Genomic DNA, 16477 nt, shown 5'->3' with positions numbered 1-16477 from the left:
GGAGTCCCATATGGTGAATTTATGTACCCTATTAGTTCAGATTGTGTGTCTGAGGATGAAATGGGATTCTGAGAGGGGTTTTTGCAGCATTCTTTATCAACAAGAGAACACTTCAGACAGGACCTGTAACCATCTCAACTTGTTTAAATAGCAAATACTTGTATTTTTGAATTGAGCTTGAATCCAAAGCTGTGGAGTTGTCTGTGGGACAGTTAGGATTCCAGGGTCTCTTGGTCTCAATTTAGTCTTTTTCCTTGCCTACTCAGGTGTTCCTTCCTGTAGTATATTTTATAGCACTTTGTCCTACCTAATTTGCCATCTGCTTTTGCACAGACCCCTGTCTGTCAGCATCATTGCTTCCTGTGCATGCATATGCAGCTCTGCAGGCAGTGAGCCCAGGGATCCTCGCTGTGTCGGCTCCATCTGATGAATGAACCATTCTCACAGACATCTGGTGCTATCCTGGGCAAACTTTCTTCCCTCTCTGCTTTTTTCTCCCCCTACTTCCATCCCTCATCCTCCTTGCTCCCCCACCCCCATCGGCCGCCTCCTTTGGATCTGCAGCGTGACTGGAAGCAGGCTGAATTAATCAGCAGACTGGTGCTTCACTCTGCTGCTTCTGTCTCATTCTCTGCGGCGTTGGGCTCTGCACAATCTTGCTCCCTCTCCCTCTTTGCTCTCTCATTTTTGGAGAGCAGCAGCAGTGCAAGTTGCTGGGGAAGTGGTGCAGGAATTTAGCCCAGATGCTCTTCAAACAGGCTGATCTCTGGATCCCCCACCAAGGCAAATGTCGCAAAGTAAGTTCCTCTCCCTTAACATTTAATTTCAAAATGGCTTTCCCTGTCTCCCTCCCCAGTCTGCATCCTGCCTGATGTGATGGGGCATGAAGAGCTTTGAGGTTTTGGGGGAAGGTTATGGCAGGACATGAAACAGAGAGTGATGATTTTAGCTAGGGAATAGCTTGTTTTTGGCAGTGACGGGGAAAAGAAACTGTTTTAAACTGCAGTTTTAGCCCCAGGACCAATAGGAAGATCCACACAGGATTTTAGCTGCTGACTCCTGCTCTGCTGCCCCTCTGCTTCATGGCTTAAATTTGTCTGTTGCTTCTATAGGCTTTGATCTGTAACTGTTGAACCTCCTCATCCCTGTGGATCTGTCTGGCAGTGTACCTGCCAGGCTGGATCATCGCTTTGGTCCCCAAAGTCTTCAGCTGAAGAATGGGGATGGGAAGGAAACTATCAAGGGGATGAAAGATGTACTGAAGTTCTGTGGATTTCTGAGCATTGCTGGCCTCTGGTGGGGGGGCATTAGCATTCCCTGGAGGGAGCTCTGCATTGGCATAAAGCACTACTGTGTGTTGAAGCCAGGATAAATACAGACTCCTAACTGCTCTCTGAACTTGGAGGAGTAATGCAACTGGCTAAATTACAGTAATTAAAGCTTAATAATTGTGTAGTGTTTCAAAGTGCTGCATAAACCCTGCCCCTTCCTGCCAGCAACCTGGTGGGACAGGTAACTGTGGTTGGGGATTGGTTGCTCCAAACAGGAATGTACAATTCCGAACTGGGCTGTTTCCTGGGGAGCATCTGCCTCTTTCTCTGCTGCTGGGCTCCTGCTGGGGAGAAGCAAAGTGCTGGGCATTGCATTACCTGTGTAGAAAGGTTGATTGTGCCTGTTGGCATCTTTACTCCGTGCTTTATGGAGAGCATAAAATGTGGATGCTGTTGCATGGATTAAAATGGACCCTGTGCACAGCAAAGTGCATCAGTGATTCAGGCTGGCGAGCGCTGCTTTGGCCACATCTCAGAGCTCTGTGCTCCTGCAGCTCTGTCTTTTTGCAGGGGGAATCTGCAGGCCCTGTTAGTGAACCTCAAAGCATCCACACTGGAGCCCCTGCAGGCGCCCAGTTACCCAACTGGGGAGGTTCCTTTGTCCAGGGGCAGCAGGAGGTCTGGGCTGCCTTTCATCCTGGGCTGCATGGGGTGGGGAGGAGACAGTTGCTGCCTACTGCTCTCTCCATTAACTTGGGCACTGCTGTGCTGAAGACTCTGCTTGTTTCACTTGATTTGAGACCACCAACAGCTAAGCTGAGGCTGCCAAGCTCACGTCAGGTGCATTCAAACCAAGTTTAATAGCTGTGTTCCTCATGCCTTCTGGTGCTTTTCCCAGCATGTCTAGGTTTAAAGGCAGTGGTTCCCACAGAGCATGGTCTGCTTGGTGGAGCTGCCTGAATTGTGCAGATAGCAACATACATTTCTTTTTCCTGAGCTTTCAGTAGCATTCAGGTGGGCTGGTGAATGTTAATCTTCACAATTACAACAGTTGGTGGGGAGTCAGTAGCCTCCATCAGAGAATGAGAAACTGAGGCACAGAGTATCTGATTTTCCCACTGTCTTGCAGAAACCAGTGGCAGAAGAAATTAGAGAATCCAGCTGTCCTAAAAGTCCAGAGTCTTAATCAAAAATTCATCCCATGGAATAGGAATGTGTCAGGGGGATGATTGATATAGCCTTGGTCATTAGAGAAACATTCTTGCCTGGACTCAGGGAGTCTGATCTCTTAGAAAGAGTAGCCAGGAGAGCACCAAGAAAGACAGAAAGCAAGGCTGGGACCAAGCATGGGGTAATAAAGGGAAGTTTTTGCCCAGACTGACTGATGGGTTGGCCCTGCTGGTTCCATCTGTGTCACTCTGTAGCAGGGATGAGCCATTTCAGACAGTCTGAGCACTAAGTCAGCAGCTGCAGGTGTACAGGAGCTGTAGCATCCTGATGGGTGATTTGCTTTAGAACAAGAATAAATCCCTCTCTAACACTAGGCTGCTGTATGAAATGCTACCCCAAGAAATTGTGTATTGTCATGTATTTGATGTCTGTCATCCTCTCTGATGAGACCCAAAACCATACTTTGTGCCATATTGTGACTTACCCTAAACAAGAATCTGACTTACAGTAATAAATGCAAATATATTTGGTGGAGTTACTCCTTATTGTGTGTTTTTGAACCTGTGAATAATGCTTACAATTTCAGGAGGTGTAATCCCTGAAGTAGATTAATCACTTGCAAAGTGTCATTGGTAAATTAAAAACTGCCTTTTTTTTTCTGCTGAGGAATGCAAAATAGCTCCCAGGAAAAGGAAGAACATTCTGCTGCCCAGTTTCCCACCTCCAACTGTTCAGATCTGAAAAGCAGTTGAGTAGAGGTGTTATAAAAGGAGTGCAGCCTGGAAAGAGGGAAACAGTCTGACAACTGCCTTGCAGGGGTTTGCACCACTCTGAATCAGAGGGGTGGATCTGCAGTCTATGAGAATTGAAACTTGTAGCAAATATTTTGTATTCTGTTCACTTATTTGCCTAAACAGTCTTTGTAAAAGCAGTTACACTCAAGTACAGTAGTCTTGGTAAGAATCCCTTATTCTGCAAGGGACTGAATCCACAGAGGATGGAGGATGATTCAACCCAATTTGCTTTGGAAAGCAAGGAATATATTTGTGTTCCTGTATTATTAAAAAAAATATTTGGCACACATTATATCAACATTTACTGGTACAACAAATAAATATGCTACTATGGATGTGTAATGGCTGTGAGAAAATATAAGAGGACTTAAATATATTAGTATTTTGTGTCCATTTCTCTGTACACATTCTGGGATCTACTTTGTTCCTCTGGAAGGAAGCAGCAAGACCTCTGTCTTTCATCAGGTAGCAGAGAGTGTGAGATGGCTGATAAACTTTTAAGGTAATTTTAAACGATTCTATGTGTAAAAGAACAAGATTGGAATTTTAGGAAGAGAGCTCAGTGGTGAATTTGTGTGAGGATGAAGGTGGGCTGCAGGAAGCAGACATGGGTAGGTGGTGTTGCTCGGGAACAACTTCACGTTGTGGGAGGAAAAATCAGAAAATAACCACACTTTTCCTACCTATCAGCCTGAAAATGCTCCTGCAACCCCTGAGGAAGGCAAAGAGAACCTATTTGCCATGAGCCAGGCAAGGCTATGGATTTAAAAAGCTCCTGGGTTTTCACAACTTATTTACCCCTGTCAAACTGTGGGGGGTCAACCATAAGGACAAGGCAAAGAGAAGTCTAAAGGTGCTGTGACTCCTCATCTCCTGCCTCTGAGCTGCTTCTTGTTTCCTTCCTGAAGAGCCAAACCAGCTCCTAACCCTGGGCATTTGCAAGATCTATCTCAGATTCCCTTTTCCTAATGTTTTCAGCTAAGCAGTAATTCAACACGTAGAATATTTACTACAAGTGGAGAAATTCACACATCTTTTCATGTTCCCATCCAGTCCACACCTCAGCACATTCATTGCCTCTAGAGAATAAAACCACATGCACAAAGGAAATGTCCTGCACTGTTTTTCCCCTAACAGCCACCCCATAGATCACAACTCTTGGGAACCCCAATATGATCCCAAAGCAGAAGAATGCAATCATCCCCTTTTACCTGGCTCCAGCCCTGCCTCTCACACTGAGGCTGGGATGGCCAGGGCAGGGGTCAGCTCCAGAGGAGCCCTAAGTGCACTTAGAGGCTCCTGAGCTCTCCAGGGCTAAGGAGGAAGCAACTGCTCATTTTGTCCTTAGGACTTTTTGCCTTTAGGCACAGGCAAAAGGAAAGTACAGCCTTTTAAAATGCCTCCTGATACCCATCAAGGGTTTGCTTTCACTGTAACCTGGAATTTACTGCTGCTCTTTCTTTGTTATTCTTCAGAGGAAGCTCTATGCTAAGGCAGCTGGGTAGGAAGGTGTCTTGCTGTTTCTGTTTGGACCGGAAAATTAGCAGCTTTCTCTTTGAGTGTAACTTTCCAAAGCAAAGATGTGAATGTTGAGGTTTTTTATTAATGAAGTGACACCTCCTGTGAACAGCTTCTTCACCCTGGGGTGCTCACTTCCTGGTTTGTGGCAGGAAGAGCACTTGCAGCTGATGAAAGGCTGGAAAGATCCCTCTGGGACAGCTTCAGAGGCCCGGGTTTGCCAAAGGTTTACTTAAGGGCATTTGAAAAATGCCTCATTAGCAGTTGATGACTTAGCAGGGCAGCTTTTGTTGCGAAAACCTGGAGCTGCCCCTTGCCAGGAGCTCATGGTGGCTCTTCTTGCCTGTCCCTTTCATTTGGGTCCCAGGCTCTTTCCCTTGATGCTCACCCACAGCAGGTTCCCCCAGTGCCCCCAGCTCCCCTCACTCACAGTATTACAGTGTTGGTTTACCAGGCTGGCTCTGCCTCCTTTGCAGAATACTCCATGTTCTGAGTGTCAGGATGGGTGTTGAACAATTCCTGCCCTTCCTGCCCTTCCTCTTCCCCAGCCCTGCCACACTGCACTTGTCCTTTGTCACCTACTACAGCCACGTTCCTTTGTGGCTGCCCTTATCTTGACTGACACTGTGCCAAACCAGTAACTCCTGTGTAAAGTCTGGAGCAGGTGTGCAAGTGTTTCAGGAACCTTTTTTGATTGCCTCTAGATTTGCTGCCTTTTTGTGCTCACTGCCTGCTGTGCAGTGGCAGTTTCTCTTTCCAGGCACTGTGTGACTGTAGTAGATGTTGGCATTAAGTGCAGCTTTCCTCTCATTTCTTCTGTAGCTCTTGATGAGTGCATTGGAACCAGCTCGGTGTCTAAGCAGACTTTGCTTTTCAGTTCAAGTCCCTATTATTTTTGCTGCCTTTCATTCAGTGTGCTTTATTTATCTATCTGCTTTCTCCATGCTGGAGAGGATTTATACATCTGTGGGTGCCTTGCTCTGCCTCGGACAGGCAGCAGTCAGACAAGAGAGAGAAGCCTGATTGAGCCTTGCTTGGTGTTGTTCTCAGACACTCCTGTTTGCAGCACTCTGTGGTGCAGCAGCATGGCTGGTGCCAGCTCCACTGCCATCTTCTCCTCTGGGAGTCTTTGAGACACTCCTATGTTTAGTTCTGTGCTGATGTTACCTGGGCTTCTTCCAAGAACAACACAAGAACTGCTTCCTCTATTCCTAAAACTGACACAGAGAATGAAAACTGCAGCAGGATTATTTTTAGTTCTGTAAAAGTGCAGCTGAAGCAGCATTGCTGGACTCTGCCTGGACAGAAATTGCTGTTTCAGGTTCTCTCTGATAGGTGGGGAGAGTGTGTGTGTGTGTGGTAGATGGTATTTGAAAGAGAATTTATGTTCTGTTCCTCAATAGTGTTACAGTTTTGGATTGGACCATCAATGCAAATGAGTCTGAAGTCCAAGATTAGTTTCCAGTAAATGTTCATCACGAAACCATGCAGTTAAGGAACAGGAAGGACAGATCAGAGCCAAGCTGCACTTGCAGAGCTGGGTGTATGCAAGCAGCCCCTGAAGAGCAGAGCTGCTGCAGTCTGAGACCATGGTGGGTTTGGCAGGGCTGGGAAGGGCTCTGAGAGCAGGAAGAGCTGCAGCTCCTGCCTGAGCTCTGGGCTGTGTCACACTGCTGGGGACAGGAGGGACAAACTTCCTGCCTGTTTGTGTTCAGTAGTTCTGTACTCTGGGCACAGTAGGATACAGGTGAACATTTCTATATGCAGGATATCCTATGTGCTATACATGCTCAATGTGTTTGTATTAAAACATGAAATGCCCATGAGAACTTTTATTTAGCAGTTTCCCCCTGTAGCCCTCTCATGGACACCTGCCTGTTCTTCCCTGTTGATTTGCTGTCAGTGATCTGGTGCCCACAGTACCTCACTGCAATCTGTGATTTGAAAGAAAGGAGACTGCTCATGCTTCTGGCCCAGAAATGCAAGTGTTTACCTGACTTTATTGTTACCAGCTTATGGCAATGTTTTCCATACGGCACACTCCTGGGATGTGTCCTTTGGGACTGCTGCTCTTTGATGGGCACTGAGGGAGCAGTGCTGTGAACTCTGCTTCCTGCAAGTCCAAATGTCTCTCTTGCACTTCAGCACTTAAAACTCCAGTGTTTGCTCTTGTAAAAGGAGGTCATGGATGGCGACGTCTTGTCTGGTCCTGAACTGATCTATGGCCTAGCATTTAGATCTGGGAGCTTATGCATCAAAGTAGCCACAGAGGCAGGATTCACAAACAAAAATTGGTAGCAAGCAGTTGTGGAAATTGCACCACTCTTGTTTTGAATTGTGGATATTCTACTCGTAGTTTTCACTATTGTTAGCAAAATTCATCCTGTATCATTAAAATTCTACCATAACTGTGTTCTGTCGTCTCTACAAGCTGATACCAGTTCAAGCCTGCATAACCTCTGTTTGTATTGTTCTCAACCTCTACTGATTAGATCTTGTTTCACAGAAATGACTTGGTATTGTGCTGTGATAAAGTATTTATCAGCACAGTCAGGACCGGTTTGTTTACTTGATACTATCTAAGTGCTCTAATTCCAGCCAGCAGTCTAAAGTTCACAGGAGGGAAGATGATTTCAGGAAAACGGAGAATCAGGCTGGTGATGATGAGTGCAGGGCATTCACAGTCACATGCTCTGTCAGCCACCAGGAAAAAGCCCAAAAGGAAAATAGGGGAGCACTAACCCGTTTATTTTTCTGGCACCTCAGGATGAGATGACCTCAAGTTTGGGCCTGACCACAAAGAAAGCCCTCACGATCCTGAGAGACCAATTGTCAGCACTGCTGGAGGGGCACCAGAAGGAACGGAAAAAAGGGACTTCATGGAAGGTGAGGCACCAAACAGCACAAGTTGGGCACTTGGTCTCCCCTTCTCAAAGTAAAGATGAGGGCTAAACAAAAGTTGGCTGCATTGTCCCCCGGAGTGTCCAGGTGAGGAACTGCCGAAGTCCTTGGGAACAAAGCAAGGAATGTAAGGGGGAGTTTCTTTGAGCACTTCTCTCCTGGATGCCAAAGCTCTGTGGGAAGATGCCTCTTGCCCTGTGAAGGATCTCAGGACTTCAAGAGCCACTAAGGGCAGTGAACTTAGAGGGTCCATCTCAGGTGGAGATAAAAGAGCTGTGAAGCTCAACAGTGTCTCCCCTTGTCCTCTGTGTTTGCCTGGGATGTGTGTTGAATACAAAGTGCCAGTGTTTATGCACAGTGCTTGGAAGTGTTCCTTGGTTGGTCAGTGACAATAGGACAGCCTGGCACAGAAGCCTTTTCATTCTTCCAATCGAGAAAAGCATCAAGTGTTCACCCAGACTCACCAGCTGAATATCCATTGGTGCTGAAGGATTCACACAATGGATCTGGGATGCTCTGTGTCATGTTCAGGGGTTTTGCAAAGTTCTGTTCTCCCTGGAGCACCAGCTGCTGTCTTCACCCTTTCTCACTCTGCTTTTCCAAACGTCTGGCTCTGTATTCCATGAGGGTTGACTGTGTGCTGCTCTCCCTTTGCAGGAGGTGTGGAGGAGCAGTTTCCTGTACCATGGTAACCGCTGCTCCTGCTTCCACTGGCCTGGTGCGTCTCTGATGCTGCTGGCAGTGCTGTTGCTGCTGTGCTGCTATGGGAGCCAGCCACAGGGGAGGTGAGCAAAGCTTCCTGTGCTGCTTAACTGAAGCAAGGTGATGGTTTTAGGTCATCTTAGTACTGTCTGTGATTGACATCAGTGTTGTCCCTCATTCTGTCCAGATATCTAGGTATCAGTGTAGTCACACTGGTAATTTCCTACCAATCCCTTTCACAGAACTTCAGCCAACTTAATTCTACCCCTTAATAGACCCAGAGAGTGTCCTATGGAGAGACTGAGGGTTTTTTTTCTACAGCATTCCTAGATCTTTAAGACTTCTAAGGCATTATCATAGGAAGTATTTTGAAACTGGAGAAATTAGTGGCTCATGGGAGAAGTTAGTGTGCTATACATGCATTGACCATATTTGTAAAGTATTTTTTAATTGAGATAGGTCCTTTCAGACCTCTCTGGTGTCTTTATCCTAAACAAGTGTGATCATGCGTTTCTTTTTGAGCCATGAATCTGTGAGATGTGGAAATAAACAACCAGGCAGTTGAGTGTTTATCTCTGTGGGTGTCTGGCAGTGTATTCTGCTTGTTTACTGAAACCTCATGCGCATTCTGCTTCCTTCTGTTTTGCTGTGTGAAGCCAAGGTGCTGAGATAGTCAATGCACTGGCACTCTTCCTCCTGCTCCTCTTGGATCTCCTCATGATCGGGCGTCAAGAGAGGCTGAAGTGCAGAGAGGTGGAGAGGAGGCTTCAGACCATCGTTGATAAGATAAATGGTGAGGTCTCCTTCATCTGTCCCATTTGCACTTGTGTTTTCCTCCCATTGAATCTTTCCCCAAACCTGATCATATGCATTTCTAATTAAGCTTGCTAACCTTCCCCCGTGTTGCACAGAAACAGGCTGTGGGAAGTGTGTTCTCCTCATGCCTGTCCTGTAAAATGGTTATTTTGAGCTGTCATGTGGCCATGTGCTTCCAAGCTGTGTGTTAGCAGGTGGGCGTCTGTTATGGCTGTGCTTTGGAGTAATTCAAATCCTCATATCCTTACAAAAATATCTGCCTTGCAGCAGATGAGGAGGGGAGAACACGTGGGGTTGTACCACAACATGGAGCAGAAGGAAATAAATTGCTGTGCATGAGCATCTCCTCAACGGGGGCTTTGGGACCTGAGGGGGCAGTTCCTTTCAGTGGGGCAGTTTTAAGGACATCCTTTAGCTTTTCTGTTGTACAGGTTTTTAAAAACTGTTTAGTTGTTAATACTGAATGGAGAGAGAAGGGAAAAGCCATCAAGGAGGAAGAGAGAGATGATAAAAGACCACTGGAATGGGCTGAGCTTAGCTTTGGGGGACTTAAAACCACTACAGGATGTAAATCCAAATTTGCTACCACTTCATTCTTTCTCACTTTGTGCTTTCAGATACACTTGGCAAAGAGGTGAAATGGCCAGACTCCATGTACCCTGATCTTCACATGCCTTATGCCCCATCCTGGTCCCTTCACTGGGCCTACAGGGATGGGCATCTTGTCAACCTGCCTGTGAGCCTCTTGGTGGAAGGAGATGTTGTGGCTTTGAGGCCAGGCCAGGAATCATTTGCTTCTCTGAGAGGGATTAAGGTAACTTGCTTGTCTCATTTCCCTAGCCTGTAACAATTTATTTCCCAGGTTTTTCATGCTAATACTCTAATTCCCAGAGTACAAATTATTGGAGTGTTTGGTTTCTTCTAACCTTGAAAATAGCTTAAAATTCCAGTTCAGTCAAGGACAGTGCAGTTAGCCTGGCCGCATCTTCTCTATGAACTCCCAAACTCACTGGACAGGAGACACTAATGGTATACAAAAGCACCAGATTTCCTCCTCTCTCAGGTCAAGGGGAAAATGTAATGTGCTGCTAAATATAAGTGGAGTGAATCTACCCAGTAGGATAATATGACATACAAACCTCGTCCTTTATCCTGCTTTTTATGTGCAGAAATAAAGGTTGTCTGCTTTGACCTTCTTCTCACTACTGATTTGTTATAAAAGAAAGTAATATAAAATACCTGGTGTAGAAGTAAATTAGCTACTCACTTACAAGATCTGTACAAAGATTTTACTGCTTGAAGAAGGTTGGAAAAAGTTTAAAGCTTGAAATTTACCTTTGGTGATTTTAATTGTAACTTTCACTCCAAATGCCAATTCTCATGAAATAACCAGATGTGCTTGAACACAAGCCTTTGGGCTCTCTGACCTTTCTTCTAGGATGATGAGCACATAGTTCTGGAGCCTGGAGATCTATTTCCACCCTTCTCACCCCCGCCCTCCCCAAGGGGAGATGTGAAGAAGGGACCTCAGAATCCTCAGCTCTATCGTCTCTTCCGTGTGTTGAAGACCCCAATAATTGATAATGTCAGGTGGGTTAAATGTGGGGCACAGTGCCTACCCAGCTGTCTGTGTCCTTGGTGCTGCCTTCCTGTTAAGCAGGTGAGGAGACCTGAGAAGTTTTCTTGGCAATACTGCAAATTTACCCTGGCAAGTGCCTCACTCTTATTGTAGCTGTTGGCTTCTCTTTTGACAGCCCTCCCTCATAGCATAGGCTGAGCACAGTGTTCTAATCAGGTCTGCTAGGAGATTTATATCCAGGGAAAGTGAAGGGTTAGAGTCTTGGTTGCTGAAATTTCCAGCTGTTTTCTATTTTTTAGGTGGTGCCTGGAAATGGCTCTGTCACGGCCTGTGACAGCCCTGGATAATGAGAGGTTCACTGTACAGTCAGTGATGCTGAAATACGCTGTCCCTATCGTGCTGGTAGGTCTCATTCCAAGGCTTTGTCCTTGAGAATAGCCATGTTTTGTCAATAAATCTGAAGAATTGCAGCATCAACAGGAAGTTGTGGCCAGGCTCACTCATGCAGCTGACTCTGTGTGTACCTTGAGCAGCAAAGAGATGCTGAGACATGTAACCATGAGAGCGGAGGGAGGAACTGCAGCAGCAGATCAAAAATATATTTTTCATACTTTCCCCAGGGCTGAGAATGTTACAAGGCACTGAAAACACCTTCCCTGCAAGTGCCAGTATTTAGGTGACAGTGTCATCTCTGAATTGCAGGCTGGATTCCTGATCACCAATGCCGTGCGCTTCATTTTCCAAGCTCCTGGAATTGCTTCCTGGCAGTACACTCTTCTTCAGCTGCAGGTAAAGGAGAGCTCTGAGCTTCACTACACCTCCTCTCCAGAGCACTGCTGAGATGGCTTCCCTCTGTCAGGACTTAATTCATCCTATGACAGCATCCTGTGCTTCCTGGATCTGGAAGCATGCTGGATCCAGGAGCATTCAGTGGAGGAGGACATCAGAACTTCCCTTACAGATTTACCTTTAAATGTTTTGCTCTCTCATTTGCCATATGTGTTTATCTGTATCTCTATATATGGTGTCCTTTGCATTTAAACTCATTAGTGTTTACACCAAATTCAGCAGAAAAAACAAGTTGGTGTGATTGATTCATTGCCTCCTTCATGAAACCCCCCTAAGGTGTGCACTGTTTGCACTGCTTCCAGTCCCCTTCCTTCCTGCTCTGGCCTTTTATCCCTCTCCTCTCACTGTGGTGGAAAAGATGTCATGTGAGAGGTTCTGACTTCTTGTCTCTGTGCTTGTTGGTGATCACAGGTTGTTTTTTTCAGGTGAATGGTGTCTTACCCATCCTTCCATTACTCTTTCCTGTCCTGTGGATTCTTGCTACAGCCTTTGGAGAAGCCAGAGTGTTGGCCCAGATGAGCAAGGCCTCCTCCACCTCACTGGTAGGTTTCTCTCCACATGAAACCATTACAGAGACAAGGGCAGGAGATGAAAAGGCTCTGTGAAGTGAAAATTCAGCAGATTTGTCCACATAATTGTAAAGCATTGTTGGATCTTTGGTTGTTCCAGCTGTTGTCCCCTCTCCCTGGAGTACAATATCACTTCTTGAACAGATGCTTTAATTTTTTCAGCCTCTCTACAGATATCCCAAGGTGATAGGAAGCTCTGGTGATTCCATAATTCTCTTCAAGGCATGTGTTTTCTGTCAGATAAATACAGTTTGACAGAGGGGTCAACGTGGAGATAAATGCCCTGTGGTGGCTGTAACTGGGCAATGTGTAGCCACTGAGAAGGAATGAGATATATCATATCCTCTGCAAAGCCTTGGTGGCTGAACAGTCCTTCCTGAGGCTCTGGGGCTTTGTTTGCAGACATGGCCTTTGAGCAGGTCAGGGAGTAAGAGCAGTTTCTGGGTGGCTGTGCTGGTTTGGGGAGTGGAGTTTGGTGGTCTGATGGGATGTGGTCCTGAGCTGGATGTGCTGTTGCGTCACCCTTCTTTTGTCCTGGTGAGATGCACTGAGCTATGTTTGTCTTCTGTGCTGATTTCTGTTACTTGAACAGAGTTTCTCTCTCCTTCTTGTCCCTCCTTGGCCTTTTGGCCCTGGGTCTGTGTTTTCTATTCTTTTCTCTCTAGCTGAACATGACTAAGCTGGCTGTGTCCTGGGAGGAAGGGCACATTACAATCCTTAGTAGCACTTGCACCTTTATAATCTCTTCTCAGTGTTTTCACCACGTTACCTTTCCTACCCATTCTCAGCATCATTTGGTTTCTACTTTTGAAACCTCCCTCTTTCCCTTCTCAATTCATCTGGGAAAAGCCAGAGCTCCTTGGCTTCCTTGCTTCATCATTCTTAACATTCCCATTTGCCCTGTCACTCATACTTGCACTTTCCTTTTTTTCCTTTCCTGTCTTCTCCTTTTTCTTGTCCAGGCAACTCTGTCTGTCCAGCCAGCTCTTTCTGTGGTATCTCAGACATGCTCCTCCATCCTTGCTGCTGCAGAACAGCTGCTCTGACATGCCTTGGTCGCTCACCCCCTGACCAGGGCAGTCACTTGGCCTCCCTATGTCCCTCCTTCCTTCTCTCTTCTCTGTTCAAAATGTAGCAGGTAAGACCCTTCTCCTCTCCAATCACTTGGCCTACTTGGTGGTAACTTGGCTGCTTCTCCACCTTCTTCCCCTTCCTATCATTCAAGCTGTTTGATTCCAAATTTTTCAAGGCCAGAGGTGACCTTTGTGACTGGCTGAAAGGACACAAACCAGTGCCCCCTAAACAAGCCCCTGCCTCAAGTTTCATTACTACAGTTGCACTGCAGCAATATTCCTTTTAGAAAAGAATTTGCTGTTGGTTTGAAAACATTTGTACTACCTTTGATAGGTTTTGTCAGTAATTATTTACCTTTACTGCTAAAAATGGACATTCTCTGTTAGTGGGAATTTCTGCCGTATCTGATTTCCAGCCCTTGGAAAATTTACATCTTTTGTCTCGTAGATTTAAGAGCAAAGAGGACATCAATCAAAATTCTGGTCTGTTGTAACTACTCACATTCCTTTTTACCATCTCTGGTTAAGTAAACAGTTCAAGCACCTTGAGGCACTATAAGCATATTTTCCAAACTCCGAATCTTTTCTCTTGGCATTCCTCTTAGCTTTCTCCACTGTTTCAGGAAAACTGTAGGGTTATGAATCTCAAACCCCACAAAATATTCCATTAATAGCTGTGCTTTTGATAAATTTCAGAATAATTTGGACTTTCTGCTCTGTGTTCCCTTGTTTGTAAAACAAAGAATCCCATTAGATCTTTCAGCCACTGCTTTAAAAGGCCAGGCTTTGTTCAGCTGCAGTTAATGCTTTCTGAGAATCCTCATCCTGTAAGTCCAACCTCCATTTTTTTTTCACCTAAATACAGAGCCTTAGTTTTGTGCCTGTTGGGATACATGTTTTTGCATACTGCCCAAGCAATCCATACTGTTCTGTGACAGTGGTCTGTCCTCTTTACATTGCACCCTGCCCTAAACTTTGTATCCTTTACAGTCTCTGTCAGTAATATGTTGTTTTTAGTTTTCTCTCAGGTTATTAAAAAAATACCCAGATTTGTCCCTGCTTGAGGTAGTAACACATCATTGCAAATAATTTTTGTTTCTCTTCCATTCAGAGATAGTCTATTTCTAATATATCTGACATGAGCCCTATTACTTTGGTATTTTCATTAGAAAACTAGTCAAGCATTTAGAATCAAGTCAAATTAACAAATGGTCTATGTCAAAAGCAGTACTTTTATCAGACAAATTTGTAATTTTGTCAAAAAAGATATCACAATAGTTTGAGGAGATTTGCTGCTCGTATAGTTGTGGTGTTTGGCACTGATTTTATTATTCCACTTCTTTTCTTTTAATTGAGTTTCATATTAACTGCTCTTTTATTCTGTCTGAAATCAAAGTCTGTCTGGGGTCCTGTGGTAACTTGGATGGTTCTCCTTCCCTTTTTGGGCATTGGCACCGCTTCCATTGAACTGGGACTTAATCCATAGTTCAAGCCTTCTGCAAAATCAGCAGTAACAGTCATTGTCCAGACCTGCTAATTTAAACATATTTACTTTCTGTAGCTGGTGTTGGAATGGAAAATATTTCATAGTTATCATATGGTATGATTGTATCACTGAATAAGGAATAGCAATATTTATTTAACATGTCTACCTTGCCTACAATGTCATTTGCAATTTCACTGTCTTTAACAAGCAGTGGTCTGGTTTTAATTACCAACTGGTATACTTTTCCTTATTTTTTATGTTAATTCTTCTATTTTCACTTAAAACTGGTCTCTTATTTTACTATGGGATTGTTGCTTTTTAAAACTGTAACAAAATATTCTTAAACACTTCCTAATTATCCTTCATAGTTCTCAGTTTAAATGATTTCTGACATATTTTTCTTGGCTTTTTATGGCTTTGTTAAACTGATCCTTTTTCAAATGCCAGATAAATGCTTTATTATTTGGGCTATAGTTTTATTTACATATAAATGTAATTGCCATGGTCACTTGTGGTTGTGAATACACTTAAATTTAAACTTTTTCAAAATTACATCTAGTGTGGAATATCTTTGTGCTGGATGCAAAATTTCTGAGTTAGTGAATTTCTCAGGGTAATTCCAAGAGCACCGTGGTGGTGCCCTGCTGTAATTTCTTTTCATTTCCTCTCCACATCCCATTCATATTGCCTCATTCCTCTGTGTCCATTGTGTTCCAGACACCTGCTTTTCCAGTCCATCTTCCAGCTCCCTTCCTATAACTGACCCATATAAGTTAAAATCAGATCACTCAATCCTGGCTCTTTCTAACTAAAAATAACCACCCAGAAAGATCCTCCTCTGGGCCTAATTGCTATTATTTTCTCTGTAGACATTTAGGTAATGACTGTGTGTTCCTCTGTGGTGTACAGCACCAAGCACTTTGCCTGTGCTTCGCAAGTAGATAAAACCAGAGTCCATTAAAGACGTAATTGCTTTGATGAGTGATCGGTCTGCCTTGGTACAGCGACTCCCACAGAGCAGGACTCCTGCTTTCTCCTCCCTGAAGGCACATCCTGTGGGAAGGATGTTCCTCATGGCACATTTCTGAGCACAATTATAGTAACTGGTCTCTTCTCTTGCTGCAGCTTGCTAAGTTTTCAGAGGACACTCTCAGCAGCTACACAGAGATGGTATCTTCTCAGGTACTATTATTATGAATTGTTTTCCTCCATCTTCACTGCAGAACTTCATGATATCCTTTCCTTTCCTCTCTGATCTCCTGCTTGTTGCTAGACCCTTTTTACTTGTGTCAGTTGTCCATTGTCGCTCATTTGTTGCTTTAATTTGCTGTGCATGCAGGTTGCATGTCTTTGCCTTCTACCTCCCCATGTAAATACTGCTGTGCTGACTAGAATTTGAGGTGACCTCAATGCTCAGTCCAGTTGGGCTTTTCTGAATATTGCAAATGGTTTGAAATCAACATTTTCTGTCTTGGAGACAGTACCTCTTTCAAGTTCTGTTCCAGAAGTAAAATAAACTTTGTATGGTGTGTGTCTGAAAGAAGTGAAGTACTTTGCTTGTACCAGAGAGACCTTGTTGAAGCCAAAACTAAAACCCAGAGGGAAGCACCCAGACCAAACTGCAGAGGGACCATGGGATGTTCAGGCTATTAAAAAGTCTGATCCTGCTCCATAGGCTTCTTATCAGGCTTAATCACATTACTGGTGCTTCCGAAGCTGGGGCAATTAAACATTCAGGAGCCCTTTTTC

General features: G+C 44.7%; 2 protein-coding genes across 4 annotated transcripts in view; one reads left to right on the top strand and one right to left on the bottom strand.

The window, feature by feature from the left end:
• GRB2 (growth factor receptor bound protein 2) overlaps positions 1-16477 on the bottom strand; it is a 200535-nt gene that overhangs the window by 69875 nt on the left and 114183 nt on the right. The window lies entirely within an intron of this gene.
• The window catches only part of TMEM94 (transmembrane protein 94), a 51301-nt gene that overhangs the window by 12246 nt on the left and 22578 nt on the right, over positions 1-16477 (top strand). The window contains exons 1-10 of one of the 3 annotated variants that reach the window (XM_054645020.2): positions 573-797; positions 7520-7639; positions 8312-8439; positions 9013-9149; positions 9790-9986; positions 10611-10762; positions 11051-11153; positions 11454-11540; positions 12026-12142; positions 15854-15910. In XM_054645020.2, the coding sequence (XP_054500995.2) occupies positions 744-797; positions 7520-7639; positions 8312-8439; positions 9013-9149; positions 9790-9986; positions 10611-10762; positions 11051-11153; positions 11454-11540; positions 12026-12142; positions 15854-15910 (1152 nt within the window). In that variant the 5' untranslated portion in view covers positions 573-743. Of the gene's footprint in view, positions 1-572; positions 798-7519; positions 7640-8311; positions 8440-9012; positions 9150-9789; positions 9987-10610; positions 10763-11050; positions 11154-11453; positions 11541-12025; positions 12143-15853; positions 15911-16477 lie in introns of those variants that run through there. The other 2 variants (XM_054645021.2, XM_077188425.1) reach the window with 2 other exon arrangements.

The sequence above is a fragment of the Agelaius phoeniceus genome, chromosome 19 (genome assembly GCF_051311805.1).
Source record: "Agelaius phoeniceus isolate bAgePho1 chromosome 19, bAgePho1.hap1, whole genome shotgun sequence".
In the NCBI taxonomy this organism is placed as follows: Eukaryota; Metazoa; Chordata; class Aves; order Passeriformes; family Icteridae; genus Agelaius; species Agelaius phoeniceus.
This window is presented reverse-complemented; position numbering and strand designations above follow the sequence as displayed.